Here is a 17,720-nt window from a genome sequence, read left to right as displayed (position 1 = left end):
GAAAAACCGGTTTGTGCATGAAATGCAAGCAAATGTCAGAACCTACAAACCCAAGCCGGTTATATTTTCTAAGCAAATGTCAGACAATGTTCTGACAAATATCGGACGAGTCTGATATGTGCTGGTAACAAATGCTTTTTTTAAAATTTTTTATATGTATCTTATCGTGCGCTGAACCGGCCCGTCTGTCAAATTCTAAAAGTCATTGCGGCCCCTGAGCCATAAAGTTTGGCCACCCCTGCATTATTGCAATGCCTCAAAAGGAATTAAAGTGTATGTGTTTTGCTTCTTCATGCTTGGAAATCTAAATACATTTTATTGGTATTAAGTTTTGAAGAAAGAAAACAACAACACTCAGACACAGAAGAGATGGGGATTATTTTTCTTGATTATGTCTGAAGTTTTGACCATGTCAGTGTTCCTTAATGGAAGTAATCTGACTTTTTTTTTTTTTTTTTTTCTGAAGGCAATGGCGACCTGTAAAGAAAAGCGAAGGGATTATACCTCACAGGGCAGAATCCAAGGAGAAGGTGGCAGTATCCCATGTCCTGGAGACACTTTGCCATGGAACCTGGCAAAACACCATAGGGTTAAGCGGTCCAAGTCAGCTTCAGGGGACGTCCTGGATCCAGCAGAGAGGGCTGTTATTCGCATAGCAGGTAAACTCAGTGTTAATTTCATCCTATTTATGCAGCATATCACACACACATTCCAGAGCTGCATACATCCCAACTTAAATCAAAGATACTCTTGTTCAGAGCAGCCGCACCAACCTTATCTAGATGGTCAGTGCGCTGCCTATTTTTCATGTAATTCCTGCTTAATCCATGATAAATAGCAATGTAATGTCAAATATGAATCAATACTTCTATTTTCTCTTGTGAGGAATCTGTGATCATATTGTGAAATTGTTGCAGGATTGTGTTTGGGAAGAGTAAGGGGATTCATTGGAGTCTCCAAATGTCCTTTACGTGAGGAAATTCGATCTATGCTTGATAGCCAGTATCAAAGGGAAACTCTTTGGGGAGAGAGAGAGAGTGAGAGTAAGAGCTGGCAAGCCGCAGAACAGCTGTAGTCATGAAGCTGAAATGATGTCTTTGTGAACACTGCAAGCTTGCAGCACTCCCACCGACAATGCTGACATAGATGCATCTTTGAAGCCAGTAAATGCAGCAAATCAATAAAACTCTGCAACCTGGCTAGGATACTCTTGTGTTGGACTAACATCTGCAAGTGCTGTACATGTGAAATAACCTAACTGTCAAACGTTATAGTGATTATCTGAAAATTCCTAGTGTTTATAGTGATCACACTCTCTGTTTGTGCACCGTCCTCTGACAAAGGTCCTCGGTGTGGTGATGGGAGATCTTTTTTTATGGTGCAGTTAAAGGTGCAACAGGAAGAATAATTTTGTTTCTTTTCTCAGATTATTTTCTCAGCAGGAATATTACATCGGTTTAATGACTAAGAGTTGCAAAAAGACTCAATGGGTGTGGATCAGTCTGGCAAAAGAGGTCGTCACAGTGTCGAAATGACATTTTTGAAAATGGATGAATAGAATGATAGAACAGTGCATGCAAAAGATAGTTGGTTTCTTAAGTTTTTATTTATTTTTTCCCTTTATTTTTCCATTTAATGGAATTCCCAAAGGAAAACCAGACTCATGATAGAAGCCATTTTTGAAGGAACAAGGAAGAGTATGGCATATGTTTGGTGTTAGTATAATCCCAAAAATGTATCATGTTGCCTTTTTGTATTTTCACTGTAAATTCTGGTATTTTGTTTTTTATGTTATGTTTCTAAGAATATAAATTGGCTTTTAGAAACTGTAACAGTTGGATATTTTTCAGGGGTAGATAAAATGTACAAAAACCTACATGTGACAAGGGCTTCAGAAGAAGAGGATATGAAAAAGTTGCAAAATTCACGCACTTCCATAGCGCACAGTGTAATTTTGATCAAACATGTCATGGAACTGCTAATGGTTCATGTTCGACATGTCTGGAGCCCAGTGTTCAAAATGTGTTTCTCCCTGTCATTCCTGTTTAGCCTTTGCTTTGTCATGTTGTTCCTCAAGTAGTATTGCTAGTTATCCTTATGCTTTGAGATACAAGTATGAGCAATACTAGTGAACTGATCCAACAGGTATATCCTGTGTGGGGTTTAATAAATGTAAAGCAATATGGTTATTTAAACAACTGCACATTGTTTTAAAAGAGTGTCTATGCTGTTTTCGTTTTCTCAAGCAAACAATCCGCTTAAAGCTTAAGCACATCTCCAGATGATATTTTTGCTGAAACCATGACATGCTATTATCTACTGTACATAAAGCAATGTAAACTGACTGGCGAATCACAGTCCTTGGACAGCGAATGTTGGTTGCACACACTGCGAGGAAAGTTGTTTGCATTTGGTGTTGATTCTGTAAGAGAACACACACACACATGCATATGTGTATATATATTTATATATATGTGTGTGTGTGTGTATATATATGTAGTATGTTGCCTTGATTTTTGTGGCAAAAGTAATAAAATACCAGTGCCGATAAGTTCCTCTCCTGAAATTTTGTCCCAAGACAGTGCCGTTTGAGAAATTCAGAAATAGGTGGAAACAGGAGAATGTGGTGCTCTTTTTGCAGACCTGCCATGCACTTGTAATTTCCTTGTGTGCTTTGAATGTTGGGTCACAGTGGAACAATTAATCTAGGATATAATACTGTCCGCCAACAACAGACACCATTATTGTTTCATGTATCCGTGGGCAAAGTTCTTCTTTCCCCTGTAGACTAGTTACATTTTAACAACTGAACAGGATATGCTTATACATGAAAACAAAGAAAAATTCAAGAGGCATTAGTTTTCCAAGCATGAGGTGTGGTTCTGCCCTACGCAAACAAAAGACTGGGAATATATCCAAACCAACAGCAGCGATGGTGGAAACACATTACTTATTAATGCTATGAGTAGAAAATGCACTGTTGCTTTGATGTTCTGTTTACCGGAGGCCATTTTTATTTTTTTTAACATAGAGAAAAAACATTTGAGAGGTAAAGAAATTGATTCAAGCAGGTTGGAATGGGTGGAGAAAAGTATCACGGGTCCGATGTGACAGAAGACTATCAGCCAGAATGAAAGGAAAGGTGTAAAAGACAGCGGTGAGACCAGCGACGCCGTACGGGCTAGAAACCGTGACATTGATGGAGAGACAGGAGGCAGAACTGGAGGTCGCAGTGATGAAGATGTTGAGGTTCTTTTTGGGAGTGACCAGGATGGATAGGATCAGGGGTCTAGGCAGAGGGTCTAGAGGAAAAGCAAAGAGAAGATATATGGACGTAGTGAGAGAGGATATGACGTTAGTTGGTGTGAGAGAGGAGGATACAGAGAATTTTGATTCGCTGTGGTGACCCCTGAAAGGAAACCAAAAAGCAGAAGACACAAAAAGCATTTAAATTCAGCAACCCTTTTTCAACCCTAATTTTGGGTAATGTTCAATACAACAATTCACACACACACACACACAAAGGATATGTTACCTGAGTTCATATCTAAATTGATCGTATTTGTAATATAACATGATTCAGAAACTGTCTTAATTGTTATTCTATCCCACCCTGGGTTTGTTTATAGTTTCCATGATGCCAGCTTTGTCTCTATGAACCCCTAGTGACGTTTGTTTTGAGCCACAGTGCTCCTGCAGGGTTAAGAGGAAGTTTTTCTAACTTTTTCACCCACAAGCAACATGCATCCACATCCTCTCTGATACTTTTCCTGCCGGGCATCGGAAAGCCATGCTCTGTCAGCAGCCGTGGGTGAGGCTGAGGTTTTGTTGTGGGCGGTGCTGACTGATTTTCTGACCTTGGTTTGATGAGCTTGGGCTACGAGTTTGTCAACTAGAGGTGGATCTGCTGTGTCGGTAAAGGAGCGCTGCAGTGGTTGATGTCTGCGCATTTAACGCTTTGACAGATATACTGTAATTCTAAAGGACTATCCAAAAAAAAGAGGCGTGCATGTTGAAATTATACAGTACTCCCTCATGTTGTACTTATTCACCAGTGGCAATTTATACTACATTTACTGCCCGCAGTATGAGGTCACTGAATAAGGAGAAAGATGTCAGTTACAGCAATGTCTAAAGTATCTAATCCATGCCTGAACATTGACCTGCCATGTTGTGGTTGAGCACTTGTTGACTTTCAGTTAGGCGGTCAACCAGTAGTTTATTAAGAATTTAAAAGTAATTTTGTTCATACCACACAGTATATGCCCTCATACGTCTTTCGTAGTACAGTCAGTTTTGATGTTCTGCTTGAAAGTGATGTTAATAAGTTAACCATTGGCCCAGCGCAGACTAGTAGGCGAGAGACTGCAATGTTTTACCACAGTGAACAAAAGTTTGAGTTTTTCTTTTTCTAATGTATATTTTTCTGTTCTTGTTGTTCTCTCAATATGCATTCACGCATGTATGTGTTTAACATACCCCCCCCCCCCCACACACACACACACACATACACACACATTTTCTAAACCGTTACCGTGGGATACGGTCCAGTTCATTCTTGTGACACGAATGGCGTTGACTCCAAAGGACAACTTAGTGACAAGTTTGCAGTTGTTTTTAGAATTTTACAGGAAATCCCATAGAAACTAGACCACATAAATCAAAAGATGTGTGAGAAAGAGCCATTTGTGATCCACCAACTGGACCACACAAAAAAACACACAACCAGCAAAGGCTTCATAGTACATAATGAAACACGTTTTGCACATTATGAAAAAGAAAAAACAATTAATATGCTCTGGTTTTAATAGAATCATGACTGTGTTCCCTGTCACAGCCCAGACTAAATTTGCATGCCTGCTTAGTTTCTTCTATGTGTTAGTTTTAATACAGCTCTCAGCAAATGGTAAAAAGGTACCCAAAGTAAATGGTGCAAAATGGCAGAATATAAATGTAGCTAGTGATTTTTCTGTCAGATAGAGTGCTTCATTGACACAAACATTTAATGTGACAACTTTTTACCTAGCCGCGTGTGCGTTAGACTATTCTACCCTACTCAGTATGATTTTATTTTTACAATATCTATAAACTTATAACCCTTTGCTTCGGTTCTTAAGTCCACACTTCAGCTGTTTAGGTCTTCCTTGAAGCGGTTCACCTCAAAAATCAATGACTCACTCTCTCTTTAATCAAATGGTTTTGTTAATATGTCCTGATATCAAAATTTGGTCACCTAACGTTGCAAGAAGTGAATGCCTATTGGAAATGCATCAAAGCGGTTATGCAATATTCTGTAAAAGTTACAAGCTTCTGAGACCGTATTTCTGATTTCTATTGGGCTCCACTTACAAAAAGGATGGAGTTGTAAGAGAAATTATATTGAATTACAATCAATATGACATGCAATCGTAAATTGATTATACTGATGTATGATTTGGCCTTGAGTTTTCAAGGGATACTTAAATTCTGAAATTCTCTCCAGAGTTGTTCTTAATAATTCATTATTAAGATGCTTTTGATCTAACTCTTGAATCTAAGTGGATGACACACAAAATGCCTAACAGAAGCCGTGATCAAAGTGGTAGAGGTTTGCTTTTGAAGGCATCGCGGCTGTGACTAGTTGCTGTTACTAGTTCAGTAGTAACGGCCATAGCTGTTTTATAACCACCTTGTCCTTTCTTCACACATCTACAGTCACCGTTGCAGGACATGGAAAAGACGTCTTTCTAGAAGTGGTAAATTGAAGCCATAATGCTGGCTGCCATCCCACAGATACAAAGTTACACCCTGACCCGGTGGTTAATTTAACGATAATGAAAGTAAGAACGACCTCTGAAATCATGTGTTGAATACAGCGGCATCTCTTGATCGTTTGAGATTTACTCCTTCATGTATACAGTTGAACTGACTTCACCTATGAAAGCTTTTTATTTTTTACTCCCATTCCCAAGCATTGAAAAACATTCCATCCATTACCTACTGCTTATCCTGCACCCACCCTACGCAACATTTCACTCTCTCATTCACACACATCGACAATTTTCCCAATTTTTTTTCCAATTAATCTCCTGTGTGTTTTTGGACTGTGCGAGGAAACGAGAGAACCCAGAAGAAACCCATGCAGACACGGGACAAAACATGCAAACTCAGAACACAGAAAGACTCCCTGTGGGAATCAAACCAGGGTCCTTTGTGCCGTGAGGAGCGAGCGCTAAGCACTGTGCCGCCATGAAAAATATTATTTTATTTATTTTTACATCTTATTTTATCGAAAAAGATTTTTCAACCGTGAATTAAGTTTAATTCTTTAGCACTGGCTTAGTCCTGTTCTTCAGCTGCTTGTCAAGAAGCAAATTAATAGAGTAATCAGTGGGCTCTTGACATAGCTCAAGCTCTAAACTGGCAGAGCAACAAGATAGCAATAACCTCATTGCCCAGCAGATGGCACGTTCCTTTTAAATGTATTGGTAGCTTGGGGAGGCACCAAATCTTCTGGAAAAAGTCATTTCTCACACTCCTCTCAAATTGCACTGAGTTCATAGTGCGCTCCTTGTCCTGCTTCTACTGATCATCTACTCTGCTGTGGTACATGAGAAAAATGTTCAGCTCAATGAGGCGTCTGTCAGAGAAAATTGCTTTCTTTCTTGTAGGTTTTGCAGTCCTGACCTTTACGGTTTCCTGTTTCATGCGAAACTCGAATGAATCCAAGACAGTCTGAAATTCTAAAAAAATAACTGTTCAAAAACAGGCAAACCAGGATAAAATCAAAAGGGTCCAATGCAATAGAAACAATAGAAATCTGTCTGTTTCAGCAGTATGTACTACAACCAGAAGAGGGAGCTAGTCCTGTTTTAGTGAAAGTACTTTCTTTTTTCTTCTTTTTTTTTTAAACTTGAGTGGGCTTGCTCATACCACATTATTGCACTGCACAAACATGCTTTTTCTCCACATTATTGGTAGTGAAAGAATTGAAAATTCCTGGGCTAGTGATGGTCAGTAAACTAAACTGATTAGCGGTGCTGGACTGTTCAAAGTCAAGCATGGACAAATTCTGTCTGCATCAAAGTTATCCAGCACAGGATTATTCAATTCCTAGTTAACCTCTACCATAAAGTCCCTTGTAATACCCCGAGTCACCTGTTCAAATTGAGATTTGTGTGGATGATACGTCTAGCTTTATGCGCACATACGTTATTTTTCTTTGTGATATCACTAGCTGGGGCCAACATTTATTTTAGTGACCTCATACTGTCTCTTGATATTTTCACAGGATTTAAAGAGAGCTGTTTTATAAGCCTTTTAAAGCCTTCCTATCAAAACAGCAGCCACCTCTTTCATTGTTTATGATATCTTCTGTATCATGGGTAAACATGGATTGGTGGGTTTCTGTTTTTGAATTGTTATAATAAAGCCATGCTATTAAGAAAATACAGGGGACACCCAATACACGATAATACTTTATCTCTGCCTGTAAAATTTCCTTTTGAAGGAGTCCAGCAACACACACAAACACACACACACACACACACACACACACACACACACACACACACACACACACACACACACACACACACACACACTGGCTCTTGCAGCAGTTGTGACCAAGCAGTAGCACCACAGATTTTGGACTTATCATGTTTCCTCTCAGGAAAGCACTGGGTGATGTCAGGTTGGCCTCGGCCAAAGAATTGTCTGCTAGTCAGCCTCAACAGCAGGGATTTTCCTTTTTCCTTTAGCAGATCCCTGCTATTACACTGAAACATGCGTGCCTTTTCGAACGAGGAGCAAACAGAGCAGATGATTGCTTACTTTATCGTTGTGTTTGTCATATAAGGCATGTCATTGGAATGCTCGAGATATCTTTGTATAAGAAGTTTTGTTGACTAGCCTTAGCAGCTTAATAAGAATGGCATTGTCTTCAAAACAAAACAAATAGATATTTTTATTTGTTAGTTTTTAAGAGTGGATCATTTATCGTACACAAATGATCTTGCGTTGGTCAAGTTTTTATTAAGTATATTCATCTAACCTGAGTTGTTCTCGCGAATATATCGCTCTTGCATTTTGACCAAAATGCTGTTTATGACCTAAATATATCAAATTTACCTTTGCTGAAGGGTCACAAACCTTCATTTTAGAGTTTGGGAAAATCAAGCAATTCCCTGTCAAACGCAGTATAGTACCAAGAGGTCAGGACTAGCATTGCTATGTGCCGTTCTTGACCTATGGGTGTTTGCAGGCGGGAGCTGACCATTTTTGCACAACGATCTTACCTTTGAGACTCATTATCCATAGAGGCCATTTATTTATTTATCAAACTTTTCATGTCAGATATTGCGCCTTTCTAGATTTACTTATATTTACTGTTATACATGTTAAAATGGTCAGACTGACCTCACCCATTGTTACCACGCATGCATGGTGTTGTCTGCAATCACCATAGACTCCCAAAGTTTAAACATTTAAATATATGACTCAACAGTCAGCAGTACACAGACGCGCCTGTTTTGTTTAGTTTTTTTTTTCCTAACAAAATCAAATTTTTGATAATTTCGTGATGGTCGAAAAATTGCGTCTATGCCTATGTGGCCCTTGTACATCCTTCTTGCTGTCTATTATGCTGAGATTGAGTTGTACTTCCACAGAGACTCATGCTGGTGTTCTGCTGCTACACTTGCACTTCCCAAGCAGCACGTTGAGTGTGTTCCTCCTGTTCCCGTCTGTGTATCTTTAAGAGGAGGGGCTTGATATTTATATTAGTATTTCTCTATGGAAGCAATAGGGAGGGGGGGGGGTCGAGGGGGGCTGGTGGCAGCAGAAAACCGGGGAATGAAGTTGGGCGCTGTGGAGGGTTCACACACACAGCCTAGAAAGTGAACTGAGGACAGCACAGGCTGCCTCACAGACATCCAAACACACAGAGAAAAGGGGGGGGGGCAACAGAAAGCCAGCCTAAAAGAGGAAGCAGCACACAGGCGCAAAGGAGAAGAGGGTCAGTGGCATGGCAATGTACGAGCCTGCCTACCTGCCTCCAAATGCAGAAGAGCAGGACTTCATCCAGGCTTATGAAAATGTCCGGGAGAAGTATAAAGGTGGGAGCCCTTCTCATTACATGGCATGATGTGATCTATTTTAAAGTGTCTGTCTGTCTGTGTGTGTGTGTTGGAGGGGTCGTTTTTTTTTCCTTCTATTTATGGTAATGGTGAGTTTGAACAGGTGTAAACACATGGCAGTTTGGATTCACACCTTACCAGAGCCTTGTTGGTGTTGTGTGTGTGTGTATGTGTTGTATGCATTTGGTGGCTATATACACACCTCAACCCTTGACTGCTAAGTATTTTGGTGATTGTCACACATGTTTGCTGTCACTCTTTTGACCAGCCTCTGAGTGTGTATACTGGAGCGCTTCTCTTTGAAATGTGACCGTAGCAACCTGTCCACTCTGCTGACCTCTGAACCTGAGGTATTTAGTTTAAGCCTTAGGACTTTGCAATTGTTATCATGGATCCGGGGAAAACTCTGGACATTTCTGAAATGCATATATACCGCAGGGGGTTGATGCTTTTTTGATATTTGTCTCGTTTTTTTTCCAGTTTCTCACCTGCATTGAAAAATTAGGGTACGTTGTCTGGATTTCTTTTTTAGGGGGGGATCGTCATAGATGGTTATTAGTGAGTTGAAAGCGAATGCATCCATCACATTGACACCTACATGCATTTCATTTCACATTTGTGTTCTGCCCCAGTTTTTTTATTTATTTATTTTCTTTGTCCAGTTCATGTCAGACTATGCAAGGAGCTCTCACAAGGTTTTTCACATTTTAAAATGTGTCTGGTATCCCTTCAATTCAGTATTTACTTCTGTATATTTCACCGTTGTTCTAACCAGCACATCATCAGAAAGGAAAGGTGGGTTTCCACTATAAATATTGACCCAGTTTCCTTTCTTTTTCACGTTCTAAGAATTTGGTGGCCAAGTATGTTTTAACTCAGTCGTTTCTGTTTGGTCTTTGGTACATCTGCATGTTATCTCTATGTAAAGATGTTATATCTGTGACCTGGTGGCACAGTAATACAGTGGTGAGCACTTGCAAGCAAGAAGGTCCCTGGGTTGAATCCCACAGGGAACCCTTCTGTGTGGAGCAAGTTCTCCCCCCGTGTATGGATGTGGAGCATGTTCTCCCTGTTCTCCAGTTTCCTCCCACAGTCCAGAAGCATGCAGTAGATTCTAAATTACCCTGGCGTGTGAATAAGAGAGCAAATGGTTGTATGTCTCTGTATGTGGGCCTGTGAATGACAGGCAACTGGTCCAAGGTGAACCCTGAACAGTGACAGCCAGGATAGGCTCCAGCACCCTGACTGCAAAATAAGTGGTATCGATAATAAATAACTGAATGAATCAATCAATATTTGTGATCTGTTTCTAAAATCTGGAAGGAAAGCCCAGTCTTATTGATTTTCATAATACCGCTCGCCAGTAGCGACCTGACACTGCCAGACGGAATTACTGTATTGCATTTGTTTGGAAAATTGCAGAAAAGTGAGGCAAGGAAATGCATGCATGATGACAGATTAAATACATTTGACAAATATAAGTGAAAGGAACTGCCCTCTAACATAACTACTAAAAGCAGGGAACATTGTCAACAATGAGATTTGATCATCTAAAATCTAGATCCATACAGCAAAGTATTTATTCGTCGCTAAGTGCTGAATGATTCTTTTGCACAGTTCTTGAACAAGGAGTAATGGAAGCAGGAGCCGTGTCTCTGGCAGGTGTTTATTTTCTAGACGTTCCTCTGTGTTCCCTACTCAACAGCGTGTGCTGAATTAGGATACCGATCTCCTTATTAAGGCACGTCGCTGACATGCTAGTGGAGAACAGTTTTGAGGTGGTTTTTCAGCCTTCGATGACACAGGACTTAGCAATAAATTGAATTTCACTTAAAGTCACATTCTGGCTCTTCCTAATCATTTCGCTGTGTTTTGAAGAGTAATTTGATTCTCACAACAATGGCGCCATCTGTTTTTTTTTTTTTTTGCCTTTTATAAATCCTGCAAAGATGAGTGATCGTCACATCAGATTTCATAATGACACAATGAAGTTTCATCATCGTCTTCCGTTGTTTCTCCCTGATAATGAGGCTCCGCCGTCATTCTTTGGTTGAGTGAGAGGCTATGATGTGTTTATGTCAGTATCAGTCTGTCTCGCTCCGCTTCGAAGGTCTGGAAAAAACAAGTGATATATACCGTTTCAATGATCAACGAATACATGTCAGAAATGCTGGATAGTGGTTAGAAGTTGGCCCTGCTTTCTCTGCTGATGTGTTGACTACAGGCCCATTCACTTTGTACAAATTGCATTAGTAGTAACACTTTCATATGCTAGTTATTAGTGGTTGCAAAACAGCTGTGTGCACATTACTACCACAGTTTGGCAGTGGTATCGCATTACCGCAACGCCTTGGTAAGTGGAGAATATGTTTCCACAAGGTGATAATCTCGTAAAAGAGATTTTTTTTTTTCTTTCTTTCTTTTAAATCCAATATTCAAACATCTGAACCCATTCTCAGTCGAAACAAGTTGGTTTCTGGGAGATGCTCTACAAGTGTAAAGCTCAACCAGTTTGTCAAATCCTTCCAGAAGTGTGTAATTATTATGATCTAAATATCAATATAAAACATTTGTGAGTATGCATTTTTCCTTCTACTTAGCAACCCTGAACAGATGTATTTAAAGTGAATAAGCTTTTGAATTCTAATTGCTACAAGTATAATTCTCCCCTGACTGAGTTGTATGAAATGAACATGTACTTCATGAATGCAGTGGTGTTTTGAAGATTTTAAAGGAACCCAGTGGTATGAATGGATCTGCTGCTCAGACACTCAGCTGTATCCTTGTGCTGTATTTCCATGGTGCTCTAAATACTTGTCCTTGTGAGGATTATTTGCAAACAGACCTAGTTTTATTCTCAAAGAGCTCATCCTATGGGGGGGGGGTAAGTCATAATTGGCCCCAAAATCATAGTTTGTCACAAACAACACCACTGCGAAAATGGAAAAAAAAATATAGTCAATTGCACATCATCACCTCTCTTTAGGAAATCGGTGATACACTGAATTTCACTTTTAATGTTATAATGATACTGCCGCCTCAGGCTCACACTTTGGATTGCAGCTGACTGGACTCAAAGTATTGGCTATCTTCCCCTTGTTTTCCCGTTCAATGTGTGCGAGCAGCTGAGGCCGATGGGTGGAAGATTGCCCTTTTCAAGCAGGGAGGATTGCTGAGGGTGCACAGCCACAGGCGACATTCACATGTTGCCCCAATGTGTCCTGTCTTTTGGCCGGCAGGGCTCAGAATAACCCCTAAATATAGAGCCAGTCATGTTGAGCCAGCCAATTAAATGGTTATTTTTGTCGAGCTTGATTGTCTTCAAGGATAATTTAAATTCCCATTTCTTCAAAGCGGTAAAAATGTGAAACATTTGAAGAAACAATGCAGCTATTGCTCCCATGTGTCTCAAAGTAAAAAGTATCAATTTTTCTTGTTTGCTGTGAGTTGTAATACAAGCTGCCTTTCTCTGCCACATTTTCTTCCAATGCAGACAAACAGTGTGGGCATGATAAATGACCCACACCTTCTATTTACGGTCTGTATCAAGAGGTGCAAAGTAGTTTGGGAAATGGTTAATGATCAGGTAATGTTTTAAGAACTGAGCCAACTGAGCATGTATGCAAGAGTAACACATCTTAAAAATAGTAAACAGCTACCTTGTTTTTTTTCTTGTTTTTTTTTTTTCTTCCGCTTTGTGCCCAATTGACATTCAGTGAGTTAGAGGCTGATCATTGATACACGTGACCGTTTTTTCAAGTGAAATTAAATAAAACATACTCAATTGAATTGGTATTTGATGTAATTCATTATTTTTGTGGGCAGACATGAACTTTATCAGTAACTAATGATAAATTAGTTATTTCATTATCTGTGTGTGTGTGTGTGTGTGTGTGTGTGTGTGTGTGTGTGTGTGTGTGTGTGTGTGTGTGTGTGTGTGTGTGTGTGTGTGTGTGTGTGTGTGTGTGTGTGTGATTAACATTTTTCGCAGCATGGAAAGTGCAATTATTTGACCAAAAAAGGGGTCTTTTTTTCTGTTAGAATTCCCTAAGTGGTCCATAATTTTTGAAAAGCACTCTGAAAATGTTCTTTGTAGTCTTTGGCTTGCAGTTCCAGAACTAGTAACTAAATGTGAGTGTCAATAATGCTGTTGAATAGTTGTTGTAAATAGTTACCCCAAAGATTAAGGCTTTTCCTTTTTCCCAAGTGTTTCCACCATTGAATGCCATCAACCACCAGAATGCATTGCCTTCCAAATGTCCTGCAGGCCACTAAACATTTCTCTTCATTATTTGTTTCATCTCACCATCCTTTGCAGCAATGTAGCACGCTTTTTGATAAGATGCATTAGTCTGAGGAACATGTCAATTAAAATTGTCTAGTTAAATTACCATTTGCTAAGAGTAAAACCAATGTCACATGGATGTTTGTATTTTTGACACAGGATTCTACTCCTGTCTGGATTTCCTAATTTGCAAATGACTCCCTGAGCGGAGCTTGAAATGTCATCACAAACGTTTGGTGAAAATAAGTCTAGTAGACAAGTAGTGAGCATAAGTTTCACTGATATCTTTTCCTTTCAGCTGGTTTCAGGGTTTGCCACAGCAAATCAGCCTCCTATATGTGACCTCAACTATGTTATTGAGATACTGATAATGTATTTTAGATGTCTTCTAGGTATTAATCATTAAAATGAAAATTATATTTTACATTACTCCATTTCAGTCAGCTGCTCATTTGCTTTAATAATCTCAACATTGTTACTTCAGAATCCATATTGAGGTGAGAAGTGCACTAATACCTCTGCCAGAATATCTAGCTCCTGAAAAGTAGGCCATTGGTTGAAAGACTTTTATGTGTCTATAATTTACTTTTATGACATTTTATGCCATTTCCCTTCAGAGCATAGCAGCCAAACTCTGCCCTTTCAGATCATAAGCTCTGACACATAATACACATTCTAAAATGAATGTAGTGCTCATGGAACTGTTCTGTGAATGTGTTTCCATCTCTTATAACTCTTGTATAACAGCAGAGATGAAGTCCTACTTTCCACTTATGGAGGGTGTGCCTCCATGTAACATGTAACTGTGCGTGTTTTTCATGCTGCTCTGCGATGAGATGTACCAGCTACCAGAGAGATAGAGAGAGGGATGTTTTTGTTTTTCTTTGGAATTTTTCTCCTTTTTAATGTCATAATTTCGGTCGGCATCCCAGTCGGGATTGACGAACAATGACACGACTCGGTGCAAAAGTTACATCGAGGCTGCTGTTGATAAACTCAACTATGCCTGAGATCCTTCAGTGCCTTTTAAGGGAACAAGATGAGCTCCCTCGGGATGCCTCCCCATTTTGTCGGCATGCTTGTTAAAACATCCAATGATTATACAGAAGCCGCTGCTCTTTAGTATTATGAATAACAGGGTTTCATGACTTTCTTTCTCAGTGTGTGCATGCTTTCGTGTTTGTTTACATGAGCATGACTGAAAGAGAAAGGGAGATTACGGGGCAGGCGGTGTTTGAGTACTTTTGAGATCCGTGCTTCCAAGTTTGCAATCTATGAGAGACCTTCTTTGCAATAATACATCCGGGATCAAAACGTGGGGTCTGCTTGTTTAGATACTACAGCCACTCACTGAAACAATTGACAGACTGGGAGAAAATACATAACAAGTGGGGTTCCATTAAAAGGATAGGGAACAGGACAAGGTTTCCTCTTAGAGCAGGGGTGTCAAACTCAAATACACAGTGGGCCAGAATTCAAAACTGGGACAAAGTTGTTGGCCAACATTGATATTTATTGAAAAAAATCTTCCTCCAGATATAACAATGAACTTTTTCATTCGGACCCAAACAAGTTTTGCTTAAAAATTAAGTATGGGACAAGCATAGCTTAATACTAAACAATACATAACTTAATATTGCACACATGCAAAAGGGTGCCAGTATTAGCATAAGGTTAATGCTACTGACTACTTTCAACAGAGGAGATGGGGTTTATGGGTCCTGTTGTGATTTCCGTGCCAAAACACCAGCAGAAAATTCTGGGATTTGCAGAATTAGCGATACATGCACTGTAGACTATCCCGGCGTGCCAGCTCTAATAGTCCTTTGGTATGGCTTTGCGTGCCAAATATAATTACAGTGCGGGCCAAATTTGGACCGCGGGCCAGAGTTTGACACCTATGTCTTAGAGGTGTATTCCAACATTTATGAATATTGCAGTACACACAAATAGTCATTAAATTTCAAATGTGCTCAATCAAATTAAAGTACAGCTGGTAGTGAGTACTTTAACAATTCTACTTTTATTTCAGCTTCATTAATTGTAGCTGAACTTGTCAGTGCACAGATGTTTGCACAGTAAAGACTTTTTTTTTTTCTAAACTTCAACTTAGACTCTACCATTTTATGAGACATCAAACACTATAATGACACTATTATGGAAAAACAAAACAAGATATGTTTGTGGATAACCCTGAATTCTTGCCAGTCTTTTCTTTTGCTGCAACAGCTACGAGTTTGCTTTTCCGGTTAGGAGAATGAGATTTAAAACCGAATCAGTTTTACGTCAAGTTAATGCATGGCCAAGTCCAATCTGCGATATTCAAAAAGGTTGTCCTTTGAAAATTATTAAACATTGTGGATATTCTTCTAATACGACAGAATTGACGATATCTCAATCAAGAGCAATTTTCTAGTCTCTGAGGGAGCCATTCACCTTCTGGGTATGGGAAAGTCATGCAACAACCTGGCTATGCCATTCATGAAGACAAGATGTTTGTATGTCTTGTAATACCATGGAAAGATATATCTAAGTTTATAGTTTGGGCCTTTCAAATTCGTTTATAAACATACATCCTTTAAATGACAAGATATGCCAATTCATTGTTTTAGCCTTGGATACGGGGTAAGGGCCAGACACTACCTAATGTTATGCAGATGTGTACAAACCCCCATCCATGTTATTTATAAACCATTTAAACTCAATGTCAAGCTCCTGCCTGGATGTTCGACATTGCTGAGTCAGTCAAATGCGTATATGCTGTCTCACTGCTTAATGCAGCAGAGGAGATTGTATTTGAAGAATGGCTGTTCTAATGTGACATATTTGCTCCCTGGCCGCATGCAGTTTGCATGACTGGCAAAATCAGTGTCTGTGATATCCTAATATTGCATTTTATAATTTCATGTTTTAACCGGACAGCGAACTTTTGTTCATAGCCTTACTGCTGCCCTTTTTACACAGGCCAAGGGGCATTGTGGTATTTTAGTGGTTTGGATTTACAAGGCTTGAAGCATATGGTTTTTGGCAAAAGATGGGAAAAAATGTGGAAAACACTTATGTGTGGAACATACTGAGGATTTTAACACCTGGCTTGTGTCTGAAACAAAGACACTGTGTCTCCACTACTATAGTCCACTATAGTCTCACTGACATCCAAAATACAAAGTAGTGGATGCATATATAAATGTGTGTGTGTGTGTGTGTGTGTGTGTATATGTACATATATGTGTGTATGTATATATGTATATGTGTGTGTGTATGTATATATATGTGTGTGTATGTATGTATATATAGATGTGTGTGTGTGTGTGTGTAAATATATATATGTATGTATATATATATATATTACATTACATTTGGCAGACGCTTTTATCCAAAGCGACTTACAATAGAGGACATAAGGACTGCAAATAACACTTGCAAATACAAGTGTTATCTCTCTCTCTCTATATATATATAGAGAGAGAGAGATATAGATATGTGTATATATGTATGCATGTATATATGTATGTATGTATATATATGTATGTATATACACACACAAGTGTATGTGTCTATTTATATATTTATATATATGTGTGTGCGTGTTTATGTCTGTATGTGTATGAAGGACTCTATGTCCCTCGCCTCCCTCGGGATGTGGTTGTAATTCTGCCGGAGGTTTGAGTTGAATCTCCCTCCAACAGGGGACTATGCTAGACATCCCCTGCAGTCCCTTACGTTACGTTTGGGTCTGCCAGGTCTGACCGGCATCCTTCCCCAACCATCGGAGCCAGCTCACCACCAGGTGGTGATCAGTTGACAGCTCCACCCTCTCCTCACCCGAGTGTCCATTACATGCAACTGCAAGTCCGACAATACGACCACAAGGTCGATCAAACAACTGTGGCCTCATGTGTGTTGGTGCCAAGTGCACATATGGACACCTTTATGCCTGAAAACGGTGTTTGTTATGGACAATCCATGACGGGCACAGAAGTACGTCAATAAAACACCGCTCGTGTTCTGATCCTGGTGTGTGTGTGTGCGCGCACACATACTGTACAGGAGTTTTGTCCAAACCCTATTGATCAATTATGGTTTCAATACTTAACATTTTCAATATCCATGTTTTTTAGTGACTTAACATTCATTTTCAAACATGAATTCACTTTTTAAGCTGCTCAGTGCTGGTGTGATGTTTTACAGTGTTATGACATTTTCTCATAAAATGCCCCTGGTGAATTTTCAGTCTAGGACTCATATATTAGTTGCTTCTATTTTCTCTTTTCAGTCAGTTTTTAAGTCCCTAATTTTTTAAATTGTGTGATCATGAT

The 17,720-nt window shown here is 39.5% G+C and overlaps 1 protein-coding gene across 1 annotated transcript in view; it reads left to right on the top strand.

The window, feature by feature from the left end:
• The first annotated feature begins 8,989 nt into the window (after positions 1-8,989).
• plecb (plectin b) overlaps positions 8,990-17,720 on the top strand; it is a 98,806-nt gene continuing 90,075 nt past the window's right edge. The window contains exon 1 of the mRNA XM_086154627.1: positions 8,990-9,095. Coding sequence (XP_086010753.1) covers positions 9,005-9,095 — 91 coding nt within the window. The 5' untranslated portion in view covers positions 8,990-9,004. The remainder of the gene's footprint in view (positions 9,096-17,720) is intronic.

The sequence above is a fragment of the Fistularia commersonii genome, chromosome 11, assembly GCF_037954325.1.
Source record: "Fistularia commersonii isolate RoL2024-O1a breed Wild chromosome 11, RoL_Fcom_v1.0, whole genome shotgun sequence".
Taxonomy (NCBI): Eukaryota; Metazoa; Chordata; class Actinopteri; order Syngnathiformes; family Fistulariidae; genus Fistularia; species Fistularia commersonii.
This window is presented reverse-complemented; position numbering and strand designations above follow the sequence as displayed.